The 22619-nt window shown below is 45.2% G+C and overlaps 1 protein-coding gene across 1 annotated transcript; it reads right to left on the reverse strand.

Moving 5' to 3' along the window:
- Window positions 1-657: 657 nt before the first annotated feature.
- LOC134396085 (zinc finger protein RFP-like) lies at window positions 658-17233 on the reverse strand. Its single transcript, XM_063122438.1, has 7 exons — window positions 16788-17233; window positions 15334-15429; window positions 14708-14938; window positions 8191-8213; window positions 7643-7758; window positions 2898-2930; window positions 658-1424 (listed from the first exon to the last, which is right to left on the reverse strand). The coding sequence occupies exons 1-7, from the start codon at window positions 17211-17213 to the stop codon at window positions 907-909; spliced, it is 1443 nt and encodes a 480-aa protein (XP_062978508.1). The 5' UTR covers window positions 17214-17233; the 3' UTR covers window positions 658-906.
- Between the last annotated feature and the right edge of the window lie 5386 nt (window positions 17234-22619).

The raw sequence follows: 22619 nt of genomic DNA on the forward strand, positions 1-22619 counted from the left end.
TGGTGGGGGATTCTTGCTATTAGGGGAGGTGGCCAGGAGGTCTGTCTTTTTTATAATAAATTTAATAATGCCTTTCCAGATATTTCAAATTGTATCCTGGGAATAGGAGAACTGGGATCACCCTATGAAGAGGAGGGCAGGGCTCCTGCATCTTTAACAGTTGCACAGAAGAGGGAAAGTGCAGCAAGTGTCATTTGTATACATGCAGCACCTGGGGAAATTCCCTCTTCATCACAACAGTTAAAGCTGCAGGAGCCCTGCCCTCCTTTTCATAGGGTCATCCTAAACATAACATGATGAGATAACCATTGTTGTAACATATTTTATTTAATGAAAATAACTAAGGAGGACATCTTATCTCTTTATAATGGCATTCACCCTGGACTCGCTGAATCCAAGCCCATCCACAGGCCGTTCTCAACGGAAATCACATGGAAGATGCATTTGTCTTCATGAAACAGCAGAATGAGAGGCCTTTTGGGATATGGAGATTTTTGCAATTCACCCATGTGTGTGAATTGCACGCACAAAACATTTTGTTCGCGCAAAAAAAAGAGGGAGTATTTTTGTAGTGTGTTTCCATCTAAGGATATAATGAAACAAGGAAAATGGAAAATGAAACAAGGACTGAAGGTCATGGAAGTGGTGTAGTTTTAAAAAAAGTTGATCTGGATTATTCATGTGCTTCTGTCTCTTTAAAAAGTAAGGGATGAGGGACGTCTGGGAAAATGGAGGGAGGAAATCAGGCACCATTTTAGTCCATGTAGTTCTGGTGTCTGTGACTGGAGGCCTCTCAGGGGCCCTTTGCAGAAGGGGAAAAGGAGCCCTTGACAAAGGGAGGTTTGATGCTTAGATTAACCAGTCTGGTCTGGAGAGGAGGGAAAGTGAGGAAGGCTCTGAGCTGCCTTAAGGAGAGATGCTGAGGGGGCCTTTCCCCCCTACATGAAAGAAGGGCATAATTGTCTCTCCTGCAAAGGAGGCTCCAGAGAAGGCGTAGAGGAGGGTCCCCCTGTCAGCATCGTAAAAGGACACCTGTCCCCCAGCACAGTTCAGAGATACTAGGATCCTCTTCAGCTCCCCACTTATGGACAGAAGAGGGTAATCAGGGGAGTTGTGAGCCATGTATACACCTCCACCATAACTCAGAGCCCAGAACCCTTCCCTAGGACCAAGTCCAATCTGCACTTTTCTCCTCACAGACTTTCTGGCGACCCCCACAGCCCAGACTTCCTCACTTCCCACACTGACTTCCCAGAAATGTCTGCCTGCCGTGAATCCCTCACATCCCAGCACGAAAGCGCTTTGGTCAAATCTCTCAGGATTGTGGGGCAGATCTTTCTGTTTGTCTTCCTTTTTCACGCTTTTATGATCCTTGGACAGGATGAGGCTGGGATGAGCTGTGTCTGGATCCAGAGTGACATTTGCTGTTGGGGATGGAGACAGAGGAGGAAAAGAGAAGGTCAGCAGAATCCTCTGGGACAATGGCGGAGGTCTTAAGCATTATAACACCCCACAGGAATCAGGGAAAATGAGAAAAAACCCACTATGGCAGCAGCAGCATGAAAAACTGAAATTTTCAAAACAGAGTAAACACAACAGCTCCCAAAACCAGTTTCCCCAGACCCCTCCTCCCTTTCCCTCCCTCTGTCCTTCCGGCCCACCCTGAGTGGCCAAACTCCCCCTCCCCTCTATTCCCCTCCATTTCCCTGGGAAGCCCCCACAGTCCCTCTCATTACACTCCCAATTGAAACTCTGAGCTTCTACGCCAAGCATCCGTTGTTTCTCAAAGTCTCTCCTACTCCTTCATGCCATCTTCAACACAGTTACTTTTTAATTAGCATTTATCATTGTTTTGACTATTTAACTTTGATTCCAAAAATCATAGTGTTTTTCTCCTCCATTTCCTTCCACAGCCCCTGATGAAGGACAATGTCCTAAACGCATTGAGTACATTGAAGAACTGATTTAAGAATAAAAATATAGATTTATAGCTCCAGAACCTACCATGAAATGGGCCTTTTCTGCTGTGGCACCCTAGTTGTGGAACGAGCTTCATAAAGAGGTTCGGCTGGTGCCTTCTTTGTGCTCATTCTGAGTCAGTTGGAGACCTTTTTCTTTTCCCAGTCATTTTAGCCTTCCCCTCTTATAGCTCTATTGTTTTAAATCTGCTGTTGCAATTTAAATCTCTTTGTTGCTGCTAGGTTTTATTCTGGTTGTCCTTTTATACTGTAGTTTTAAGCTATTATATTTTATAATATAAAATATAATAGCTTTGATTTGTGGTTTTGATTTTGTACTTTGTGATTTTGATTTTTGTGAACTGCCCAGAGAGTTTCAGCTATTTTGCTGTATAGAAATGTAATAAAATTAATAAATCATAAATAAATTAGCGTTACCAGTATGGAGGGTCCGAACTCTACCTCTATCTATGCTCAACCTGTATGTTTATCAATAAATTCTAACATTATTAAATACCATTAAGTCTCCAGTGACCAGGCTCTATGTTGGTCAGACTCTCCTGTCTCTTTGAATGTTCCTCCGTGAGACGCTTCTGCCTGCCCAAATTTGCCTGGATGGCCAGAGCTCCACACGATTGGGAGCTTTGCTTTCTCACATGTTCTGACTGTATGGAGCCCTCCCTAGGCACAGTCACCTCTATATGTGGGCACATGTTGCAAAAGTGCATCTCAATGACTGGAAAGTATGGAAGGGAGGAGTCCTTTCGCCCACTATCTGTGCCTTCATTGTACATATGGAGAGCCCAAACTTCAAAGTTAACCTATTTATAGTTCCAAATGGTGCAGGAATGAAATATTTAACCCCAATGAAATACAGTCAACAAAATGCTTGACCAGTCCACATCCCTCCCTTGAACTTGGTTCTCATTGGAAATTTACCTCTCTTCAGATGTAGTCCAGGTAGCAGCACATCTGGGGAAGGGAAAGTATAGAAACTTTAACATGTGACATCTATGAATCAAGTAGAAACCAATCTGGCAAATAACAGCCCAATCCTATGCATGTTTCTCAGTGAACTGCTTCATGCCAGCTTCCAGATTCAAGCCCCAAAGTGCAGCTTTTCATTTTGTCAGTCTGAGCCAGTGGGGGTACCAAAGTTCCCTATTTACAGTTTCTTGGAGGCTTCTGGGGATTAGGAAAGGAATTGGGAATTATGCACTGGTAGGAACCAGAGAAGAGAGTTTATGCTCAGGCTGTTGAGGGCAGCAAACACGTGTCCCAGGAGAGCCTCCCATCCATGTGCTCATTCTGAAGTTGTAAAGACATTCCCAAATCAGTTAACAATAATAAAAAACAATTTAATAAAACATAATTTGCCCTTTCTCCGCTGTGGCACCCCGGTTGTGGAACGAGCTCCCCAGAGAGGTCCGCCTGGCGCCTACACTGTACTGCTTTCGTCGCCAGCTGAAGACCTTTTTATTCACTCAGTATTTTAACACTTAATTTTAACTTAAATTTAAATTTTACTGTTTTAACTCTGTATTTTAATCTTATATCAACTTTGCTGTGTGGTTTTATCCTGGTTGCGCTTTTTATATTGTATTTCATAATTGTGTTTTAACCTGTTGGGTGTTTTACTGTGGTTTTAATTTTTGTGAACCACCCAGAGAGCTTCGGCTATTGGGCGGTATAAAAATGTAATAAATAAATAAATAAATAAATAATTTTAAATAAGAAAAAAATAGGTAGATACGAGGGGGAAACCCACAGAAGGATAAAACACACACACACACACCTTAAAAGCAGCAAGAAAAAATCACTTAATAAAAAAATCTGATTTTATATGGAACTTCTCACTAAAATTGATTTTATATGGAACTTCTTACTAAAATTGATGTCTATATTGGTCAATTGGAAGAGAGGCCATGTAACACCTATATTTAAAAAGGAATGCTGAGGGGCTTTGGTTCCTTAACTTAACATCACTCTCAGGTAAATCAGTCAAAATCTTTATTACTGCTGGTAATAGATAAACATACAGAAGAACAAACCTTGCTGAGGAAGACTCAGCATGGCTTGCACAAACTGAAGTCCTACCTCATCATCCTTTTAAAATTAAGGGTTTTAAGAAGCAAGTCAAGACTGTCCAGGATCAAGCCCTTCTCTCTCAAGGGGCTAATCCAGACGCCCCTTCCCTGCGCAGGGAGAGAAGCAACACCAACATCAGGGCAGGAATGCAGACATGGCCCTTCCAGGAGGTGGCAGAGGGTGAAATGCAGCCCTGTCATCTCGCAAGAAGACATGGAGCTCTCGGGAGATTGTGATGGTTGCAGCACTACTGATGGCAGGTCTGGCTGGGAGGCTGAGCAGGAGGAACGGGCTGCTCATTAACCCCCTTCCCTAGTACAAAGGAAGGACAAAACAGGATGGCAAATGAGGAGCAAAAAGCAGAACCCGGATAGAAGCCTTATTTGATTCAACTTTCTATGGCTGGATCAGCCCTGAGGAGCTACAGAGGCAGCCTTGTAAATCTTATGTACTTGGAGCTCCAAAAAGCTTTTTAAAAGCTCTTTCACCAAGTCCTCCTGTATCTGCTTAGCTGTCATTCAATTCAGTTATTGCACCAGTCCTCATGAATTCATAACTGTTTGAGGCAGGGGTGTTTAAAGCAGGCCTAATCCAACGCATGGGGCACCACAATCTGACCCGCGCAGCCTCTTGGTGTTCCTCCAGGGGATTGAGTTTAGTCCTCAAGCCTTTCAAGGGTCCAGCAACCCTTTCTCCACTAGTATTCTATATATTTCACTCATCAACCCTTTTAACCCTGTTCTTTTCTCCCTATCATTTTCTTTCTTAACTATTAATTCCTCAAACTTCGTCAATTCTCTACAATCTCCGTTATCTCTTACCCACTTTTTAGTCCACTGTTCTAATTGCCAATAATTTAACCAAGTTAATTTTTTATCTTTAAGGACCTCTTCCATATCCTCTCTTGTATTCATTCCTCTTAACCATTCCCTTCATTTCATTTTATTTTTTTCTATTAAAATTTTACTTAATCTACTCTTTAATTCCTCCGGGAAATTCTTACCCTGGTATCTGTTGGAAGACAAATACTGCCAAAAGCGGCCCTTCCAAGAAATCCCTGACATGTGTGGGTGATAAGTTCCTCCTACAGAAAGTGGAGGAAGGAACTAGAGGATTGGCTGTCCTTGACTTGATATTGACCAATAGGGATGACTTAGTGGATAAAGTGGCAGTTACGGGAACTCTGGGAGAAAGTGACCACGTCATACTTGAATTCTTGATTACAAAGGAGACAAAAGCGTAGTGTAGCCATACACGTACTCTGGATTTTAGAAAAGCTGATTTTAATAAACTCAGAACTATGATAAGTAAGGTCCCATGGCAAGTGAGCCTAACGAGAAAAGGAGTGCAGGATGGGTGGGAGTATTTTAAAAAGGAAATTTTAAAGGCACAGTTACAAACAATTCCAACAAGGAGAAAAGGTAGACGACAACAGAGGAAACTAATATGGCTCCACAAAAAGCTTAGAGATGACCTGAAAACAAAAAAGGATACATATAGGAAGTGGAAGGAAGGCCAGGCTACAAAAGAAGAGTACAGACAGGAGGCACAGAAGTGCTGAAATGGCATTAGGAAGGCTAAAGCTGAGAATGAGCTGAGATTAGCGAGGGATGCTAAAAGCAATAAAATGGCCTTCTTCAGATATGTGAGTAGTAAAAGACAGAGGAAAGAAATGGTGGTTCAGCTGCTTAATGAGGATGGCAAATTGATAACAGACGACAAAGAAAAGGCTGAAGTGCTCAATTCCTTCTCCGAAAAGAGGGTTTATGACCTCCCTGTAAAAAACGAAGCACAAGTTGAAGGGTCAGGATTGCAGTTTGAGATTGATAAACAATTGGTCAGGGAATACCTACTTTCTTTGAATGAGTTCAAATCTCCAGGGCCCGATGAACTGCATCCTAGAGTAATGAAGGAACTAGCAGAAGAACTCTCAGAACCTTTGTCTATTATCTTTGCGAAATCATAGAGGACGGGTGAGGTGCTGGACGACTGTAGGAGAGCTAACATTGTCCCTATCTTCAAAAAGGGCAAAAAGGAGGAACCTGGGAACTACAAACCAGTCAGTCTGACATCCATCCCTGGGAAAATTCTGGAGCAGATTATATAGAAGTCAATCTGTAAACACCTTGAAAACAATGCAGTGATTACTAGAAGCCAACATGGATTTGTCAGGAACAAATCCTGTCAGACTAATTTGATCTCATTTTTTGATCGGGTAACCTCCCTTGTGGACTGTGGGAATGCTGTGGATGTCATATATCTTGACTTCAGCAAAGCTTTCGACAAAGTGCCCCATTATATTCTGATTAACAAACTAGCTAAAAGTGGGCTAGATGGAACAACTATTAGGTGGGTTCACAGTTGGCTACAGAATCGGACTCAAAGAGTACTTATCAATGGAACCTTCTCAAACTGGGGAGAAGCAACGAGTGGGGTGCCGCAGGGCTCAGTCCTGGGCCCAGTGCTCTTCAACATTTTTATTAATGATTTGGACGAGGAGGTGCAGGGAATGCTTATCAAATTTGCAGATTGCACAAAACTGGGTGGGATAGCGAATACCCTGGGAGACAGAAATAAAGTTCAAAGTGATCTTGATAGGCTGGAGTGCTGGGCTGAAAACAACAGAATGAAATTTAATAGGGATAAATGCTAAGTTCTACATTTAGGAAGTAGAAACCAAATGCACAGTTACAAGATGGGGGATCCTTGGCTCAGCATTACTACAAACGAGAAGGATCTTGGAATTGTAGATCACAAGCTGAATACGAGCCAACAGTGCGATATGGCTGCAAGAAAGGCCAATGCTATTTTGGGCTGCATTAATAGAAGTATAGCTTCCAAATCGCATGAGATACTGGTTCCTCTCTATTCGGCCCTGGTTAGGCCACATCTAGAGTATGCCCAAACATGCCCAGTTCTGGGCAACACACTTCAAGAAGGACACAGACAAGCTGGAGAATGTGCAGAGGAGGGCAACCAAGATGATCAGGGGTCTGGAAACAAAGCCCTATAAAGAGAGTCTGAAAGAACTGGGCATGTTTAGCCTGGAGAAGAGAAGTTGAAGGGGAGACATGATAGCACTCTTCAAATACTTAAAAGGTTGTCACACAGAGGAGGGCCGGGATCTCTTCTCGATCCTCCCAGAGCGCAGGACATGGAATAACGGGCTCAAGTGACAGGAAGTCAGATTCCGGCTGGACATCAGAAAAAACTTCCTGACTGTTAGAGCAGTGCGACAATGGAATCAGTTACCTAGGGAGGTGGTGGGCTCTCCCACGCGAGAGGCCTTCAAGAGGCAGCTGGACAAGCATCTGTCAGGGATGCTTTAGGGTGGATTCCTGCATTGAGCAGGGGGTTGGACTCGATGGCCTTGTAGGCCCCTTCCAACTCTACTATTCTATGATTCTATGATTCTAACCCCCAAACCCCTCTCCAGTCTGGAAAGATGGGAACCAAAATGCTCACGAGGTATTCCTTGAGGAAAAGGAAATGGTGGCCGGGCTGCCAAAATGGAAGACTGCTGTTTACTGTTGTTGCCACCAGTTGTAGCAAAATAACATAAATCAATGCCCAGCACTGCATCCCTGCTTCCTTACCTTTGAATTGCTTCATGACTCTCTCCACAAAGGGATTTATTTCCTGGAAGTCCAAGATCCTCCACTTCAGCACTGGAGGGAAAGCTGCTGGATTCTCCAATGTCTCCTTCTCAGTCCTGGTGGAGAAAAGACAAGAGTAACCCCTCTTCATGGGGGGGGGGGGGCATGAGGCAAACTGGCCCACACAGAACCATTTGGGAGCCACACAAGCGTATGTGGCTGGGGGTGAGTGGAGAAGATGGGGTGTTTGTTTGTGTGTAGTTAAGGTTAGTGGTTTGTGTTTTGCCTGTGTGGGGTGGGGGTTGCCTGTGTTGGTGTTTTGGGGGAAGGGTTTTTATGTGTGTTTTGGGGTGAGATGTTCTGAAGACAGAGAAGAGACTTCAACCAGATGTGATTAAAGGGACGAAGAAAAGGAGTGCTAGCCCCTTTTTTAATCTGTGAGATGAGGGAGACCTACGTCCTCTGCCCAGGAGCATGAAGAGAGCCATGTTCTTCCCATGCGATCCAGAACCTTCCCGACATCATGGAAATGAGTGGGATCCACTTACCTCTGCAAGGTGCTTCTCACGTCCTGCAGAGAAAGGAGAGAGAGAAGAGGGAACTCAGTGCCTGCCAGTCACCCCTCTATGGTACCCTGGTCCCTCTCATGCTCAACTGGTGATGCTTCCACAGAGCAACCTCCACTCAAACATCCTACAACGGCGGTTAAAGAGGTCTTAGTCAGACTCTGTGGCTTTCACAAGAGAGAGGCATTGACATCCATTTTAAGACAGTGGTCTTCCATTGGTCCAGATCCAAGAGCCACGTTGGACTCTCAACCTGCAACATGGGCCCCACTTCCGTAATTTCACACTTGGCAGCAAAAGTTTTGCCATCAACCATCTGGACTGATCTTGCAACCCATTTTCTGGTCACAACCAAATCTGTTGACCCATTTCCCTGTGCACAGTCACTCAGACAATTTTGGGGTCTCTCTTTTATGACAAGAAAATACTATGAGAAAGTCACATTTCCTCTTATAAATGAGAGGAATGCCAGCAGTGACAATCCTCCAAGCCCTGGGGCAGTACAGAAGAGCAGCCCTGGGTCAGGGTAAGGGCCTGGCTAGTCTTGGACCCTGTTGGCAACACTGGCTAATCAGATATTTCTGGAAAGCCCGTAAGGGAGGCAGGAACCATTCATAACTGGGAGGCATTAGGGCAACATGTATTAACAGAGCGGTAACAACAGCAAGAGATTCCATCAACATTACAGAGGAGCCTCCATTTCTATTCAAGGATAAATGTCCCGTCCCTTGGATGCTCCTGCATGTAACAGCTGTGGTTGTCAGTACTTTTACTGAGTTTGTCCCTCTCCAAATGTGTACAAATGTGTGCATGTTCTCAGGACAGGTATTCATTTTTAAAGCAGCTTTTAATATTGGCAATTGGGCATCTAGCAAAAGGGAACCTAATGACTCTCACAAACACTGCTTTCTTCAAATAATGTGGAATTTCACAAACTCACAAGAATTTCAGGTATAAACTCATTAATTGGGGGAAATCGATGGGAGGGCCTTCTTCATAAGCATGCAAAATGAAAGCAATCTATAATGTAAATAGGAATACAGAGCACTGTTAGGAGTGGAAAAGAAAAGTATGGAGTGAACTTTCCAGATTGGGGGGGAAAGAAAGTTTCCAAGGGGGTTTCTCTTAGAACAAGGCAGTGTAGTCAGGCTGATCCTGAGACATGGGGCTTCTCTAATTGAGCGATTTATAGCATGCTTCTGGCCACTCACAGAAGTTTGTGGGTCCCTTTGATGACATCTCCCAATTCCATGCCATCCCCCAGTTATTCCGTTCAAACAAAACTCCTGGATATCTTGATTGGTCTAAAACAGTGGTTCACAATTGGTGTTCTGTGGACCCTGGGGGGTCCACATAATCCACCCAGGGGGTCCGTGGCACCATTCACATATTAGCTCTGCAAGGTCCGCATTTTAATAAAAGAAAATACGCCGTCTCCCGTGTTCCGTTTGCTTCAATGGTGACGTCATGCACGAAAGCACCTGCATGATTTAGCGACTAGCTTCAGAGATTACTTCCCTGCACCTAATCCTGAAAACTCATGTGGTGATGTACAACTAACAACTCTGTCTGCGAAAGAGCAAGATGCACTTGCTGACGTGATTTGTGATGGTTCATTGAAATCATTTTTCAAACAATATAGACTGAACCAATTCTGGGTGAAGGTTTTTCCTGATTATAAGAAGTTAGGTGAAAAAGAACATCTAGTTCCCTTTTGTTCCACATATCTTTGTGAACAAACATTTTTGACATTTTGTTATATGAAGCATAGAAATTGGCTTGATGTTGATCCAGATTTGAGATTAAAAGTAGGAAATATCGAAATGGATGTGGAAGGGATTGTTCAGGAGTCTGGATAAAAAGAGGCATGATTTCTCCATCACATTTAGGTTTAGTAGCTGCTAGACATGTCATAATTTGTAAACCAGACGTTAGTAAAATTAAATTCTTCTTTATATGCCTAACTAAATCATTGTCATTTTTGCATGGTAATATCACAAATATCACAAATTCTATGGTTTGTTTTTAGTATACCTAAAATCCTTTGCTTATTAGGGGCTACCTCTTATTTTCTCAAAAAAATTGCTTCGCACAGGTAACTACCATAGAGATAACAAAATTTTCAAAAGTAGGGGGTCCATGGCTTCACATCTAAAAAACAAGGGGTCCGCAGTACTTTGCTAATTGGGAACCACTGGTCATGTACTGGTTTCCCATGTACAGCTGAAGTTGCACTATAAGACCTCCACTAGAGGGCGGTGTCCCATTCATTACTCTGAGCACCGTGAGGAGGGAGAAGTTTCCCATTCATTACTCTGAGCACCGTAAGGAGGGAGAAGTTTTCGATGACCGACTGCTCCTCTCCTCCCGTGTAATTCAGAGCACATTACAATTGTGCAAGGGAAGCAGGAAGCAAAGCGCTGTTTACCTAACAGGATTTCCCTTTAAACTAAAGAAATCCCTGGTCAAAATACACACACACACACACACACACACGTAATAGAGAAAGAGGGTGCAGGGATAGAGGCTACTCTTTGTACAAGAACCTCCTGAAACAGGGTAGAATTTCAGGGGTGCCTCTCCCTAGGCCTCTCTGACCCATTCCTGAAGCTGCATTTGGGATGCATGAAACTCCTGAGTCTCAGGAGGGGAAGGAAAATGTGTCTGTTTAAAAGAGAGTTTGCAAAGATCTCTGCTTTTAGCCTGGTGAGCATCTCAGCAGCCAGGCACGAGTGAGACTGGACAAAATACAGCAAGGAAACAGTGGCATAACAGTGGCTCGTGCCCTCTCGGCAGTCCTCTCTGGGTTTCCCCACAGGAATCATAGAATCATAGAATAGCAGAGTTGGAAGGGGCCTACAAGGCCATCGAGTCCAACCCCCTGCTCAATGCAGGAATCCACCCTAAAGCATCCCTGACAGATGCTTGTCCAGCTGCCTCTTGAAGGCCTCTAGTGTGGGAGAGCCCACAACCTCCCTGGGTAACTGATTCCATTGTCGTACTGCTCTAACAGTCAGGAAGTTTTTCCTGATGTCCAGCTGGAATCTGGCTTCCTTTAACTTGAGCTCGTTATTCCGTGTCCTGCACTCTGGGAGGATCGAGAAAAGATCCTGGCCCTCCTCTGTGTGACAACCTTTCAAGTATTTGAAGAGTGCCACCATGTCTCCCCTCAATCTTCTCCTCTCCAGGAGAGGAGAAGATTAGATTCTCCAGAGTTTGTCCTCTGAGAATTGCATGGAGTTCCTGCTGGTAGTGAGATATCCAGGAGACCACGATGGTTTCAGTAGCGTGGTCCCGGGATGGTTCTGGTCCATCAGGTATGAATGGAGCTGAGCTAGTGAGTCCACACACTGAGGACTCAGAGCAGGCAGCACTTATATGGTTTGAACAAAAGTTTCAGAGGAACAAAAGAGTGCCCACGCCTCATATGACAGAACTACGAAGGGCCTTGTGAAGGCTCCTCTGATGGTCACACCAGCCATTCCTGGCTATGGACGAGAAGGTGAAGCCACAACTTGGCTAGAACGGGGAATTATTACACTATATGGGCAGTTTGGACTGAGCAACGGGAAGTATGAGAACGTCATTTCAGTATGTTCTATCAGGATTTACCCCTTTTGCACCTGCTGGATTGAACACAGACACAATTTCTGAGTTTACAATGTGATTCATGGATCAAACAAAATGTGTTCGACAGCATGCATACATTTGAAAACTGCACACAAATGCTCTTTAATCAATGGGAGAAGAGTGCGGACCCTTCAAAGATGTGCACAATTGCTGCATACGTTTAGAAAATTACCCACGAAAATACGCAGATTTTCTTGAGGAAAGAAATAAAATCAAACCTCCTGAACTGATACAGACTCGAGTCAGAACAAGCTTTGAGATGGAATTCAGAGAAATTTGCTAAGCTTGAGTTTTGCAGATCCGCAAAGAGCAGGGAAAAGCTGATTAGATGAAGTGATGGTAATGAAGGGAGGGGAGGGAGGGAGGGGGGCCTGGGAAGTTCTGGGGTCTGGGAAGTCAGGAAGGGGGGTGAGGACTGCTCCACGTCTGTGGAATGATTTGGGTTAACATTGGGGGCCGAGAGGTGCCTCTTCTGCACCAAAGAGAGAGGAGGAGGAGGTGGAGGAAGGGGGGGTCACGAAGTTCCTCTTGTGAGAGAGAAAGTGAGGCTTCTTTGGGCCAGAGAGTCATAGAATCATAGAATAGTAGAGTTGGAAGGCCAACAAGGCCATCGAGTCCAACCCCCTGCTCAATGCAGGAATCCACCCTAAAGCATCCCTGACAGATGGTTGTCCAGCTGCCTCTTGAAGGCCTCTAGTGTGGGAGAGCCCACAACCTCCCTAGGTCCTAACTATAGGTCTCTCAGAGTGATGCATATATGCCTCAAATTTCTCTAATTATTGAAACTCAAACCATGGCCAAAGATTAAAGTAAATTTGCCAGCTCACCAAACCTGCCTCATGTGCTCCTTCAAGAGTAAACTCACTGATGATCCTTCCACCCATCTTAAACCCTCAGGCAGAAATTATCAGGGTGCCGAGTAGATTTACCTGCTGCCCGTCTTCACGGGGCTTTTACTTTGGCTCTACTCCACCCCTGAGTCCATGGCGTCAGATGACGCAGGCCTCTCTCCATAGCTAGCGTGGCATTTCTTGCACTAAATCCTTCCTTTTTTCCCCTTTTCTTATTTCAATTCCTTTTCCTGAAGTGCAGTTTGTCAGACCTCAGCCGGCTTCGGCTCAAACTGGCGGAAGCGGCGCTGGTTGGCAGAAGGAAAAGTTGTGTGGGGCCGGGGGGGGGGGGGAGAGCAGGGGGATGAAAGACACCTAACAGGAAGCAAGTCACTGCCTTCAGGGGCACTTCCTGGATGGGGGTGGGGAGAATCCCTTGCCTGTCATTTGAGCTCAGGAGGAGAGGGAGGGAGAGGTGCCAGACCTCTCTCATTGCAACTTCTCTGTTGCCATCAGGAGTTCAACCCAGGGTTGCTTTCAATGGTCACTAAGCGCAGGATGGGGAAGGGTCAGGCCTGCTGCTTTGAAGCTGTGCTGCTCTCCAAAGGAGCACAAAGGTGCTGTTACATATGGAAGTGTGGAGGAACCCGGAGCCTTTACTGATTTTAAAGGCATCAGTTGGGGAGGGGGGAGCAAGGCTCAAGCCTGTGGTTTTGAACTGCTGCTTTTATATATGGAAGGGAGTGTGTGTGTGTGTGTGTGTGTGTGTGTGTGTGTGTGTGTGTGTTTCTGAATTCACTGCTTTACTGGCTACCGTTTGCCCCAGGAGGAGATAACCCTATTTCATGAAAATCCAAATTTAAATGGAATCGCCTCAAACCCTGTCTTCATATAGACTGGATTCTGGACTGGCGTTTGGACCTCCAGGGCAGATAATTCCAGATTTTTGAAGTGATCTTTGAGGGGTAGATTCCAAAGCATTAGAGTTTTAATTGTGTTTTATGGTTCCGTAGGAAGATAAGGACGCCAGGCCAGCTGTCTGGGGGAGAAGAGACCGGAGCCAGACCGGCCATATCTGTCACTGGCCTTGAGTGATTAAGCATCCCGGGCGAAAGGTGTGAAGACACGCCACGCATCAAAGTTGGAGGGAGGGGGGAAAGGAGTGAAAAGAATGGTATAAAGTTTCCCCTGTGAAGGGAACAGGGGGTTGTCGACTGACTGTTAGAGCAGTGCGACAATGGAATCAGCTACCTAGGGAGGTTGTGGGCTCTCCCACACTAGAGGCATTCAAGAGGCAGCTGGACAAGCATCTGTCAGGGATGCTTTAGGGTGGATTCCTGCATTGAGCAGGGGTTGGACTCTATGGCCTTGTAGGCCCCTTCCAACTCTGCTATTCTATGATTCTATGAAAGCGGTCTGGAGTGACGTAAGAAATTATTAGAGTAGTTTTTAGATTGCCTGTACTGGGTTCATATATATGCATGCTTTTTATTGTCTTTTACTCTGCTTGTCCCATGTATTCCTACCCTTTTCCTAAATAAAAGGTCTTAAACCTCACGTGGTGGGCTGAGAGTGTCTGTGCCTGGGGATCCGTGCTAAATCCAGTAAAGAAGCCAGCTGGGTGCTGGGCACTCTTCCTTTACACAAGGGTCATGCCGGGGCAGGGATCATAGAATAGTAGAGCTGGAAGGGGCCAAAACAGCCATCGAGTCTAACCCAGTGATGGATTTGAATCACATACACTATTCTGCTTTGTCAGGCCTGGCTATAGGAATGGCTGACTTCTCCTGTGCTTTCCCAGGCAGGAAAGAAGCCTTCCTTTCCATGTGAAAAACAGCAGGATATTGGGGAGTCAATTTTCCCACCTTTGCTTTGGCAAGAATTCTCTTCAAGGTACCACCTCACGGTTGCCAAACTATCTAAGGGGTCTGCAGTGCCTGCCTTGGGCCCCTTCCTTCTGTAGACAAAGGAGGCATGAAGGTTTTGAAGTCAGCTTCTGCCTTGGAGAGCATCCTGGGCTGTTTCTGCCACCATCTTACCTGCAGGAGTTCACTCGCTGGCTGCTGACATTTCTCCTCCATCTCCTGGATGAGACGTTCAAGAGAGGAGAGTTCTTCAGAGAGTCTGGCCTGGTGCTTCTCCCTTTTCCTTGCAATCTCCTTCTCCACCTCTTCCATCTGGGCCAGCAGAAGCCTCTCTTGTTCTTCCAGCAACTGACGTAGTTGTCTGAATAGAGCCACTGAGTTTTCCTTCTTTGCTCTTGTTTGCTTCTGCAAGAAAGTTATGGAAAGGGGAGAAATGGAAGCCGGAGTCAGAAATCGGGCCACTCTTCATCGCATATGGGGTGGGTGAAATTTCACAGTGTCCACCTTGAGGAACGCTCTGCGCCACCAAGCATCAAGAAGCATAAAGGAATTTTATAGGAAAGTTATTTCAAATTTGCAGAGATATTAATTCCTATTAATATTCCTATAACATGTACAAGTTCCCTGTCTCAGAATGGCCTTTCAATAGCCGCTGTTCTGGGAGGTTCAGCCATTCCAGACAAGAGCTGTTCTCCACAGCCAGGATACCTGGAGGCTTTGGACTCCTCCATATGTTATGTTACATTTTTTCATACATTGGTTGAAGCCCTTGTTCCCTTCCTAGTGATATTGATACTTACAAGCAGATCTTCATTTTCCTTTTCTGTGTCTGCTTGATTTGCCAGAATTCTTTTTCTCTCTTTCCTCAGAATCTCCAGGCGACAATGGATCAGATCCTGAAATGAAAATATTAGTTCATGTTTGACGAGAGAGAGAGAGAGAAAGAGAGCACTTGAACAAGATGCTTGCTCCCTGCCATTCATCTCTCTACCAGGGTGGGAGAGGGGAGGCTCTCAGGTGCATTTTTTATGCCATTGTAGCCTAAAAAAAGTCAAAGCTTGATAGCGGTGGGGACTACAACCTGTCAAATCTCTGGTTCATTAAACTGCTTTTGGGGAGTTCTTTCAATATGAAAAGGAAAAAAAAGGTCGGTCAGTCTTGGTGCAGTAAACTGAGGGCCCATAAACTGAGACTCAGTCCAGGCAAGACAGAGGTCCTGTTAGTGGGAGGTTTGTCTGCCTGCCCAGGTGATGGTCAACCTGTTCTGCAGGGGGCTGCACTCTCCCTAAAGGATCAGGTTTGTAGCTTGGGGTGCTCTTGGATCCAGAGCTGTCCAAAGGTGGACTTGATGGCAGAGAGCACCTTTTAACATCTTAGGCTAATCCAATGGTTTGGCCCAAAGGTTGAAAGCAATCCTTTATTCTATTTAACAATATTTTGTTTTCGTTTTGAATTTTTTTTATTCGTTATATACTAGGGTGACCATATTGAAAGGAGGCCAGGGCTCCTGTATCTTTAACAGTTGTATTGAAAAGGGAATTTCAGCAGGTGTCCTTTGTATGCATGCAGCAACTGGTGAAACTCCCTCTTCATCACAACATTTAAAGCTGCAGGAGCCCTGCCCTCTATTGAATCTGGTCACTGTAGTGTGCCTCCTGAAGCTTTAAATGTTGTGATGAAGAGGGAATTTTACTAGGTGCTTCATGAAATTCCCTTTTCTATGCAACCGTTAAAGATACAGGAGCCCTGTCCTCCTTTTCATATGGTCAAGGCTGCCAGGCTGTTTGCATTTGGAGTTAGGGGGCAGAAGAGAACACACCAGTGATTTGCAGGTGTTTGGGGTGGGTGTGGGTAGTTTGTTTTATTGTATGACCCAGGAGAATATGAGGCCACTATTTTACCAAACTTTGAAACCTTTCCTCACACAGGAGTTGCTCCAAACCCTTGGTCATTTTGGTTGCCCTTTTCTCATAACTTAACCCATATTTGGTATAAAGTCTGGCAGAAAGAAAGAAAGAAAGAAAGAAAGAAAGAAAGAAAGAAAGAAAGAAACTCCCACCACCACCCTGAATCTTCTCCCTCTGGCTGCTCTTTGCATAATAAAGAACATGCAAGTTCATGCGTTCATGAACCGTTTTGAAGAAGTAGTTTAGTCCCAATAATTTCTCATTGGAGTGACTCTACAGAGACCTTCCCAAGAAGAAGAACCCCCAGTTCTTCCACCTACTCTGAAGATCTACATTTGATTTCCTACCTTGTACTCCTGGGAAACCTCCTCCAGAGGAATCACCTTGTGACCTTCATGTTCCTTGGATCTGTCACACACCAGACAGATGGGGGTTTCATGGACTTTGCAGAACAGCTTCAGGGGCTCCTGGTGCCTCTCACAGAGTCTCCCCTTCTCTTCTGCCCACTTTACCCCCTGATCTCTGAATTTCTTGGCAATTTCAACAAACTTAGCCAGCGGCCTATTTGGCCTGAGGTTCCCCTTCTGGGAGGTTCCTCTACACTCGGGGCAGGAGGCCTCTGTGTCCTTCTCCCCCCAGCACTGGTTCAGGCAGGCTGGGCAGAAATTGTGCCCAAACTCTGCAACGGTCACTGGATCCCTGAAATACTCCAGGCAGATGGAACAAGTGGCTTCTTCACAGAGATCCTGGACGGGACTCCCAGCAGCAGCCATGGTTTCCACACACTGCAGACAGAATTAGTTTCATTTTCTTGGCTTTCAGGAAGTGGGCGTTTACTTAGAATCATAGAATAGTAGAGTTGGAAGGGGCCTATAAGGCCATCGAGTCCACCCCCCTGCGCAATGCAGGAATCCACCCTAAAGCATACTTCCTTGTAAATGACTCAACTTGAAATCATCAGCATGTAAAAATATGGAGTTACCTAGAGGCTCAGCCTCTTGATAAAGAAAAAACATTTTTAAAAAGAACGGACCATAAATTTAGGGTGGAGGACACGACATTTGTATATTTTGCCCTGGTTTGCACGGCATGTACTAAACCGAAGGACACCGAATGGCCATTGAAATACATTGGTTCATTCCAAACGGCCATAGGAAATCACTGGAGTTTAGGGTTCATCTACAAATCAAAATACCTAAAGGAGATAAACATTAAGTTTTCATAGAAAACCACACAGAAACCAAATACAAACTAACAAAGTGGTTTTGGGGAACAATTCTTATGAACCCCAACAAAGTGGTTTCTAGGGCTCATCTCCAAACACAAAAAGAGAACAGAATACAATAAAGAGAAGATGACTGCAGCTTCATACAACGCTTTATAGGCACAATTTTAAAAGACCCAGATATGCGGAGCAGGGGTTGCCAAAAACTGCCAAAGATTATTTCCATGTTTACATATGCCCTGCCCTCCAGCACCCACTCCTAAAGAGGCCATATGAATACATGGGAATGATACCACAAGCCCCTCAAGAAACAGACGAAGCTGAAAATGCTTGAGAAGATTCAAATTAGCACCCCAAGCATCCTAAGAGTCTGTGCTTGATACATGTTGCATCGAACTGCCTCCCTCTTTGCACACAGCCGTAATATTGGGTGTCCTCCAGAATGGCCATGGGAAAGCATTAGGCTGTCACAAGCAGCCACACAGAAAAGAGGGGGAGCCCAAAAAATGTTCAGGGAGGTTTGTAATAAGACCCTAAGCATCCTAAGAGTCCCTGCTGGAGGCATGCTCCATTGGAATGGCCCCCACATGGCGCACGGCCACATTAGGTTCATTCAGAACAGCCAACGGAAAGCATTGGGTGTTACAAGCACCCCGCAGCGAAGAGCTGGAGTCCCCAAGGTGCTTGTGGATATTCAAGTTAGCACCCAAAACATCCTAAGATGGTCTGCTTGACGCATCCTCCATTGGACTGCCCCCCTCCTTGTGCATTGCTTTACTATTAGGTGTCCTTCAGAATGGCGTAGGAAAGCATTAGGCTGTGACAGCGAGCCCTACACAAAAGTACAGAAGCCCCCAAAAGCATACCCATTAGAAATTTAGTGCCCTCTACAGCCCAGGAGTATCTGTGTGATGCATGTTGCATTGGAATGGCCCCCTCCTTGTGCATTGCCATAATAATTAAGTGTCCTTCAGAATGGCCATAGGGAAGCATAGGGTTTACATCAGGAACCCCACAGAAAGGAACAATAGCCCCAGAACATCACACTGGTGACAGAGTTCATACCTCTAACTTCCCAGGAGTACCAGTGTGATACATGCTCCATTCAAGTGTCCTTCAGAATGATCAGGGGAAAGCCCCAGGATTGTATTGCTCTGATACAAGCAGGCCCCCCTCCCCACCTAAAAGAGTCTCAAAACTGCTAAGAGGTCACCAAGGAGTACCAACAAACGCTCCATAGGATTGGTGAAAGTGGACTTATGTTCTGGTGTTCTGGAGGATCCTATCTGGTCCCCAATACTGAAGTAAGATTCAACTGCCAAATGATGTGTGCTGGGTGGGGTGGGGATTTTTGGATTGCTGATGTGCCCTATTGTCCAGGGCTGTGGAGTCGGAGTCGTGGAGTCGGAAGCAATTCTTGGGTTACCGGAGTTGGTAAAAATGTAACGACTCTGACTCCTAATAAATTTAAATTGTATATAGAGTTGCGATATGTCCCTGAAAACCAAGAATGTCCTGGATTCCAGCCAATTCCAAAATATTCTGGCTGGTTGGACAAAAATCCCGGATTCACAGTCCAGCTGGCCAGAGAAATTCAGACCCCCTCAGCGGATCGGCAGCAGCAGAGAAATAGACGGATGAATGTGCCACCTTTTCCAGAGTGCCGCTGCTCCTTCACAGGCAGGCTCAGACGAGTCACCATGACTCAGCTGCTCCAAGCATGTGAGTTCCAAGCACAAGAAGGAGTTTGGTAATCTTGGCTGGTTGCGGTAAGTGCTGGGCCCCGCTGGGTTGATTGTGGGGGAAGAAAGAGTTTTTTGGGGTGTGTGAGGGAGGGAGTGAGGGGAGGAAGGAAAGGAAGCACAAAAACAAACTTTCACTTTTAACTGAATAAAATACAGTTGTTACGAAGTAGCTCTCCTGTGAGTGAGCAGTACAGACTCCATTTTGAGGCAGCCAACAGTCAAGGTGTCTTCACCCCTCCATCTCCAACAGAGATGAGGAAAAAACCACAGGAATGGGGCTGAGAGCAATCACAAGGCTAGGTCAAGCAATTCATTTAGATAAGAATCACATTACTAGCCACAGACGCTCTATGACCAATGTCTAAAGATTCCTTACGCGTGTGTGTGTGTGTGTGTGTGACTCTCATTAGAACGTGTGCAAGTTGAACACAGGTCTAATGAGAGCATATCACGTAACACAGTAAAGGAGATTTTTGTTTGGATTTCAGAAAATATAACCTCATTGTTTTCATTTTGGGGCTTCTTTAATAAATAAAATTAAAAAACCAGAATGTCTTAGCTATAGCCTTTAGACCAGAGCTTTAACAGGTTAGAGTTCTAAAAAGTTGCGTGCTTGCAGTCGATAAAAGGTGGTGATATTCAAAGAACATTCAGACTAGAACAATGGTCCAAAGGGTTGGAAAACTGATTTTAAGAAATGTTCTAAGTGAAACCATGTAGCTGGCATATCAAACCCACACAAAACAAGAGAAAATCCCCCCTTTTCTGGTTGCCTATATTCAGCCATGTTTCCTGTTGGGAGATGCCTGTGATTTGGGACAGAGAGGTGTAGGATCCTAGGGATGGTTTTCTGATTAGATCCCCACCCTATGCCCCTTATATCAGAAGTGGATGACAGAGATAGAGAGAGGTATGTTAGGGGTTTCATATTTACAGAAGGACTTCAATCTTCCACACCATTTGTGCACACACTGGGAGCCTACACATATGCAAATAAGTCCTGAGGACTTGTACACAGAGGTAATATTCACCTCACATAAGAATTCACTCATGAAGTGGGAGAGCCATTGCCAAGCTCATGCCTTTACTGTGTTCTTAGCACAGCGATTGCAATGGAGATGTAAGGCTTCATCATCAAGAGGTGCCCTGCCCTCTTTTAAATCTGGTCACTCTAGTATAGCTCCTGCAGCTTTAACTGCTGTGATGAAGAGGGAATTTCACCAGGTTCCCCATATATACAAATGACACCTGCTGAAATTCCCTTTTCTATGCAACTGTTAAAGACACAGGAGCCCTGTCCTCCTTTTCATAGGGTCAACCTACCTAAAATTACACTGGATAGGCCTGCGTGGGAGCATAAATTGGGGAAATGGCTATAAAACCACTCGACCAGCCTTTTATTGGGAGCAGGGAACTGGGGTGGTAGGATCAACGAGGCGTTATGGTGTTAGGGTTCCCGCCAATCATGGATTCCTGTTTCTGTGTATGCAGTGGGGAAGAACCACCCAGAGAATGGCAAGCAATGGAGGAAGCAGCAAACAGCTCAGCCCCTGGGCTGGCAAACTCCATTGTATTCCTGTATCCAGGATGGTGCTATGAGTTAAAGGAGTTCAAACAGTTAAGCTGCACATGCTCAGAGGCTTTATTTTATCAGAGTTTGCAAACAATGGTTTTGTTGTTGTTTTGCTGTAATATATGTCAGCAATCTAGAAGCAGTAGTAAAGCATGGGATGAGTGAAGCAAAAAGAGGCAGCAGGAGAAAGAGAAGAGAAATGTTCCTCCTTCACAACTGAAGTAGGACACATGGGACTGTCTAAGAAGAGCCCCTGCAGGACCCTGAAGTCCAGGGTCTAAACTTACCCAGCTGCACCCATGTGTGTCTAGGGACGTCAACACAACCAGGGCTGCTGGGTCCAGCCTTTTCTGCGGTTGCATAAAAGCATTCCCTCCCTGCTCCAGCCCTGAGCCTTCACCTTCCGAATCAAACCCTGGCTGCCTCTCCCTCTTTGCCCCTCCACACCTTTTAGGCTGGCTAACTTGCCTTTTAAAAAAGGAGGAGGAGGAGGAGGAAAAGCAAGCACCCTGCATGTTTTACTGATTAAATATTTGCTTGGCACATCTTAAAATTTTACAAAACCCATCATGACTTTCTGGACGAAAGCCTCTCTTTGCCAGAGGTCATAAACACGAGAGCAGCAAGTGTTTTTAGGCTGTTCGTCTGAATATTTAGCTCCACCCATTCTGTGCAGAAAAGATACAGGACAGGATTGTTATCTCACCAGCAAAATACAAAGTTGATCGCGGACAAACGACGCTACTTAATCCAGAGAGGAATTTACCTTAGTATCGGGGCAGCAGCATCTGCCGCGGACTGGCTGCAAGCAACTTCCAACTTCTGTCTTCCGTTGTCCCGCTCACAAAACAGCTTCCGAGGTTTGGATGTTCGTCTCTCCCTTCCCCCCTTTCCTTTCCGCAGCTGCTGCTGCTGCTGCATTTAGCCTTTGAGCTCAGACGGGCCCGTAGGGAAAGGACTTACCTAAACTGCTTGGTGCAGGGTTGATGTGCACTTTTATGCTTGTTTATTTAGGGTGACCAACTGTCAGGATTTCCCCAGATTTGTCCTGGTTTTTGTTCTTTCCATGTTGTCAGGGGGGATTTTCTATAATTTTCAATAATGTCCTGGAATGACACACCTTCCCCTTTAAGGCTGCCATTAGCATGGCAGGAGGGAGTGACATGCTTTCTTGAGGCACATCATTCCCCCACCCCGAGCTCCAATTGAGGTCTTAAAGGGGAAAGTGGGTCATTTGTGGACATTATAGAAAAGGCCCCAATTGGAGTGGATGGTGGTGGTGCAGAAGGAAATCCTTTCCCCTCCTCCACTCCAATCGGGTTCTTTAAGGTGGCTGGGGAATAACGTACTTTCTGCAGGACTCAGAAAGCTGCTTCCCCCCCACACACACTAGGTGTCCTCTTTTTTGGTTTCCCAAATATGGTCACCCTAGTTTATTCAAAACTTAAGTCCTCTGAAACTGAACGGATCGCATGCCTAACGGAATGCCTCTCCCAACACGAACCTACCTGTACATTACATGATGTAATCATGTAATTACCTGTACATGTAATGTACCTACCTGTACATTACATGATGATAAAACCATTGTTCCCAAGGTTGTAATTTATTTTATTTCATTTAAAGAAAATAAGTA

Source organism: Elgaria multicarinata, chromosome 3 (assembly GCF_023053635.1).
Source record: "Elgaria multicarinata webbii isolate HBS135686 ecotype San Diego chromosome 3, rElgMul1.1.pri, whole genome shotgun sequence".
NCBI classification, from domain to species: domain Eukaryota; kingdom Metazoa; phylum Chordata; class Lepidosauria; order Squamata; family Anguidae; genus Elgaria; species Elgaria multicarinata.

What these genes read in the sequence shown, in the direction of transcription:
- LOC134396085 (XM_063122438.1), bottom strand. Translation starts at nt 17,213, where the DNA reads ATGGCTGCTGCTGGGAGTCCCGTCCAGGATCTCTGTGAAGAAGCCACT. An exon ending in AGGAAAATGAAGATCTGCTT is followed by an intron (nt 14,939 to 15,333) that starts GTAAGTATCAAT and finishes ACTTTCTTGCAG; the next exon opens with AAGCAAACAAGAGCAAAGAA. An exon ending in AGTCATGAAGCAATTCAAAG is followed by an intron (nt 2,931 to 7,642) that starts GTAAGGAAGCAG and finishes TCCCTTCCCCAG; the next exon opens with ATGTGCTGCTACCTGGACTA.